At 27.1% G+C, this 5,427-nt stretch overlaps 1 protein-coding gene across 1 annotated transcript; it reads left to right on the top strand.

The window, feature by feature from the left end:
* The first annotated feature begins 539 nt into the window (after window positions 1-539).
* LOC145835193 (uncharacterized) lies at window positions 540-5,427 on the top strand. Its single transcript, XM_082942757.1, has 5 exons — window positions 540-763; window positions 3,741-4,024; window positions 4,223-4,336; window positions 4,690-4,779; window positions 4,916-5,427. Exons 1-5 carry the CDS (start codon window positions 648-650, stop codon window positions 5,425-5,427), a joined length of 1,116 nt encoding a protein of 371 aa, XP_082798883.1. The 5' UTR covers window positions 540-647.

Below are 5,427 nucleotides of genomic sequence, written 5' to 3'. Positions count from 1 at the left end.
TAAAGTTTGTCTGAAAGATAATTTAGCTTTTGAGTTTGTTTTTATTTGTACTTGGTATTATTTTTGACGGCTCAGTAGAATGTTTATTAGTTGTACGCAGCTTGCATTAAACTGTCACTTCTTAATGACAGAGCAATCATTAAAAATTATTAATTTTATTATATTATATCATATTACTTTTTGAACTTAACTGTCGTCAAAGAGCATGAATAGATTTTAATGTTTTTTTACTTTTCTTATCTCGTTCTTCTCTCTCATTTTAGCTTTTGCAGATTTATTCTTATTCACCTGCTAGGCATATGTTGTTCAGTATACACGTTCAGCTAAGTGTTGTTGTAAGTTATTCATTTCTACATAAGATTTAAAAGTACGAACTTTAAAACAATAAAATTAAAATTTTACAAGGTACGTTTTAAGTTGTAAAAAAGTTAAGTTAATCTAAAAAAAGACAGATTAACGTGTTTTTATTTAAGATTTGTTCAAAAAAACAGTTATAATCAAACATTTTAAATTTTAAATTGCTTTTACAGTACTTTAATTAATAGTCTCAGTAAGCCTTTAACGTCTAAAGAAATTAATCACAAAAAAGTTCAAAGATGGTACTTGAAACAATTTGTGATGTTTAAAAGAAGTTATAGAACAATAAAATGAAAGCTTCCAACTGTGTATTGTGCTTTGTTTTTATAATTATCTGTTTGAAAGAGAAACATTTTACTGAAGGGAAAACCTTACAACCTGTTTATTGGAATAACAGCAATCCAAAGTAAGAACTTTATTTATTTTAATTAGAATTTACAAATCACGTGTTTTGTTGTAAAATGCTAAGAACTTTTATACTTTTTTTTTACGAAATTTAGTAGTAAACAAAAGAAATTATTATAACCGTTATTTTTTGTCATATTAATAGCTCCAGTTATTAATCTAAGCAGAACTAATGTACTAAACTACACTTAGCTCTACATTTTGAAGAATAAGTTAGAATGCTTTAGTTTATTTTTATTATTTTCTTTTAAATTATAAACTAACTAAAATTTGTACGTAATATTCTAAACTTTTGTATTTCTGAGTACTTTTTAAAAGAAACTTGCATAAACAAAAAAATATTATCTTATACTCATTGATTACTTAATTTGTTTCAAATTAGAGCAACTTCCACAAACTGACGTTAAAACAAAAATATGCAATGTGGTTTAAACAAAATCTGCCAGACTGAATAAATTTGCAGGTTTCTAAGTTGTAGTCAGTTTAACCAGTTTACTTGCATCCACCAAAAAATAACAATAGCATTTGTTAATTCATTCAGTTTTATTCTGAAAATTGCAAAAAAATAGACTATCATTGTAAAAATAGATATTATTTATTTAATAACAATCTTTGGGCACTCTATTTACTTTAAATGAGCTAACTGATTTGATATTTTCTAAATATAATTCAGGTAGCAGGCTATGTTTTCATATTTTTACTTCCAAAACTAAATGTAAACAGAAATCACTGAGGTATGACGATTTACTTGAAAGCGTTAGTTACAGCGTAGAAATAGATACTTTTTATGCCAGGTTTTTAACACACGCCAACGTTTTAATCTCTACATTTTGAAGTTTTTAGCAATAAGTTTGAAAACAATTCATCAATCTTACAGTTCCATCAATCATATTTGACACCTTTGATTAAAACTCGTTTGACTAACAGTTAACTGAATTCAGTCTTTTACAACTGCAATTTTACTGTTTTCAAAGTAATATACAATAACTGAATGGCATGTATTTTGAGTGAACTTTAGATTTGTTAAAACTAAGTTAATAAATATACACTTTAAATGACAATTACAAAAACAAGTGAAACAATGTATGTTTTTTTGACCTTGACAAAATACTTTAAATAAAGTTGAGGAATATTTCTTAAGGATTTAAATCTTAAATTTTAAAGAGTGTCTGAAACATTTCTTTTTAACTTAAACAAGTGTGATTGCCATCAAACAACAAGTGTCAAGTACTCACAGCTGTTTTGTGTTTACACCTTCAAATCTTGGTTAAAAGAAGATTTCTGCTAATAGAATATATTTGACTTTTAATACTAGTAAAAGATAATACAATAATTTGTCTAAGTTACTTCGCTATAACTTTTAGCTGTTGTAAGTAAAAGTTTTATTTAGAATTAAGCACTTAAGAAAAACTTAAACATTTCCATAACTGTCTAATATTTCACACTGCTAAACTTTCTTCTGATAGCTTTTCTATATTTTTTGCTGTACTTTTAAAATCGATTTGTTTCGGTATGGTCGAGGATGCTCAATTTTTGACACGAATTCATAATTAACATCGATATTTCTGTTTACAGCAACAAATTTAACAGTATTAACTCAAACGAGTGCTTTTGCAGCAATCTAAACAAGCTTATCACTTTACAATTTCACAGTTTTTTTTTAAACGGTTAATTGATCTATACCTTGATTATTATAAAATTCGCGTTAAATATATAGTATAAATTAAATATGAAACACATTTAATTTTTGAGTTTGTTTTTTACAAGTTTATATCTAATTAAATTGTTTATACCTAAAAATTAAACAAACGATTATACACTTTTGCAAAGTAACACAAAAACATGAAGTGTTTTTTCGAAGGAAAATTAAAATATAAACACTTTCCTTTCAAATGAGCATAATGATAAAACAACGACACATTTTAAAGCACTAAAAACTTTTTCCTTTACTAAACATAGGAACCATTAGTTACAATCTTATTTAAAGTAATAAAATCAAAATCTATCTATCACAGATATCACAAAACAAAAATTATGCTATTAAATCTCTTATTACAAAAGCAAATTGCATTTAAAAACGTAGCTTTTTTAATTCTAATGTAAGACCTTATATTAAAATATAGCGCTTGGAAATTTTATAACAACATACTTCGAACTATAACTTTATGTTATAAAACATTACTTTATCATATCTAAGACTTGTTTTTAAAAAAAAATGTGATAGAAGTAAACTTGAATCAGATATAAAAAATTAAAAAGGTTTTCTAATATCGAAATGGTTATATATTATATGGCATACTGTATTGTATTTTACTTTAAGCTTTAATTTCATTGTTTTAAATGTACTAATAAAACAACATTCATGAGGCTTCTACTTAAACAAAAGGCTTAGTTGGTTTATGATGATTTCAAAACTTAAATCTATGTAGTCTGATAAATTTACTGAAGGCTAGCTAAGAAAGTTTTAAAACTTGTTTAAGTTAAAGACACATTAATAAAGTACTTAAACTTGTCAAAGATAAACCCAAATGCTAAATGTTCATCTACTTTAAACCTAAAAACCTTTATTTTGATAGGTTTAACAAACATCAAACATGTCAATGAAATAATTATTTTTTTATACGATTAGAAAATACTAAGTAAGTTATTCTATACAAGAGAATTTCTTCAACGTTATTAAAAAACAGTCTATAACATTTCATGTTCACTTCATTTTATAATTAACTGTTACTGTCTCCGTTAATAACGCACAAAAATAATTATTAGAAAAACCTTATTATAACATTTAGTTAAGTTATATTGAATATTAGCAGCAAGACTTCTTTTAAACGTAAAAAGATGAAATCTTCTGTAGACGATGTAAATATAATTTAAGTTCATTCACAAATAAAAGCCTGTTCTAGTATTTAAAAATATTCAGGAAATATATTCTGTTCTAGTATTTATTAAAAATAAATATAAAATACCACTATTTCCAGGTTCAGATCTCATCAGTACTCAGTCGATGTTGATCTTGAAGACAAAATGGACATAATATGTCCACTGAAGACAGGAAACTCTTACCAGGACGAATACAATTGGTATTACAAGATCTACCTGGTGAACCAACATAGTTACAAGACGTGCAACGCCTCCAGTGGCAGAAGATTGATGACGTGTCAGTCACCCATGCGTGAAAAAAAGTACACTTTTTATTTTCAAGAAATATCGCCATCACCTTGGGCATTGGAGTTCGAACCTGATAAAACTTACTACATTATTTGTTAGTTTTTATTCATCAATATCAGCATTAGTTTACATTACACAGTTAAATTACAATCATACAAATTTAAACTCTAAACACAAATATTACTGCAACACAAAGTATTTTTTACAAAGTTTTGGTTTAGTTACTTATAACTTCTAATAGCCTGTTTTTCTATAAGTTAATGATTTTCCTAACTTTTATCTACTATTTTAGCAACATCAGATGGTAGTAAAGAAGGATTAAATCAAAAACAAGGAGGATCTTGTGTCGGATACAATATGAAAATTCAGATCCGTGTTCATAATGAAAAAGAAGATGTTAAAAATGGTTAATACGTTAATCTTACTTTTTTTTTAAAAGTTTTTAACACAAAACTGAAATAAAACTTAAAAAGTTAAATTTAAATTATTTAATAGTTTTTTTTCAGAAAATTGTCATAGCATTTTCACACTTTTACACACTTACTTTAAGGGAAAATTTCCTGTTAAGTTACATTTTAAAAAAGAAACAAAACCTATTAAGCTAAGAGAACTAGTAAAGAAGGAGTAAAGAAAGCCTATGTTTAAATTAAGCTCTTTTTGATTGTTTTGGTTTGAAATTAATGCAAAATATTTTCAAAATAAGATTGTATTTCAATCAAAAGTTTTATGAAGAAAAATGTGTACAATTAAAAACTTTAGAAGAAAACTTCCTTCCGAGCAAAGATGTAAACAAGTACATGGCTACGAAACATTTGCAGCCGTCAAACAGTAAAAGTAATGAAAATAAAGGTAAGTTTTCTGTATAAGAAGCAACTAAAACACTTTATGTACATTATCTATTAACATTTCGCAATTAAATTATGATAATTAACAAAAAAACAAGTATAACTTTATGTTTGTTTGTAAAATAAATGTTTGTTTACAGAAGAAAAAGTTTACAAACAAAGCACAGAAAATATTAACAACAAAGAAGACTCAACAAATGTAGATTCTTCGCACAAAAACACCAGAGTCAATAATTTTCAGAACGAGAATTTTCCATTTAATTATAAAACAACTGAAGAATCTTCATCTGCTAAAGATACTGAAGACAAAAACCAAATCTTAAAAGGAGCTTGTATCGGAGCAGGAGTCGTCACAACTATACTCATTTTTGTTTTCATTGGTTACCGCTTGTACGTCAAACGACGTCATAATGAATCAAAAAAGCACCGACCAGCCGTTGTTGGTCCCACCGGTGTTCAGTCGCAAGTGACCTTGCTGCCAATACGGGGCGTCCAAATGAGGGGCGACCAGATAGGGAACGCGAGGTTGCCTGGTAATCTGACGTCACCACTTGCAAGGTTGCTTAGCAACAAAAACTTTATGATGTCACCACCTCCCTACCACGAAAGTTTCCTTGACAACAGAAACTCGTTTAGAAACATTCCAAGTTGA

Source organism: Thalia democratica, chromosome 4, assembly GCF_965202585.1.
Source record: "Thalia democratica chromosome 4, ktThaDemo2.hap1.1, whole genome shotgun sequence".
In the NCBI taxonomy this organism is placed as follows: Eukaryota; Metazoa; Chordata; class Thaliacea; order Salpida; family Salpidae; genus Thalia; species Thalia democratica.
Note: the sequence above shows the minus strand (reverse complement) of the source record. Positions and strands in the feature narration are given on the sequence as shown.

What these genes read in the sequence shown, in the direction of transcription:
- LOC145835193 (XM_082942757.1), top strand. Translation starts at nt 648, where the DNA reads ATGAAAGCTTCCAACTGTGTATTGTGCTTTGTTTTTATAATTATCTGT. An exon ending in AAAAGAAGATGTTAAAAATG is followed by an intron (nt 4,337 to 4,689) that starts GTTAATACGTTA and finishes TAAAAACTTTAG; the next exon opens with AAGAAAACTTCCTTCCGAGC. An exon ending in TAAAAGTAATGAAAATAAAG is followed by an intron (nt 4,780 to 4,915) that starts GTAAGTTTTCTG and finishes GTTTGTTTACAG; the next exon opens with AAGAAAAAGTTTACAAACAA.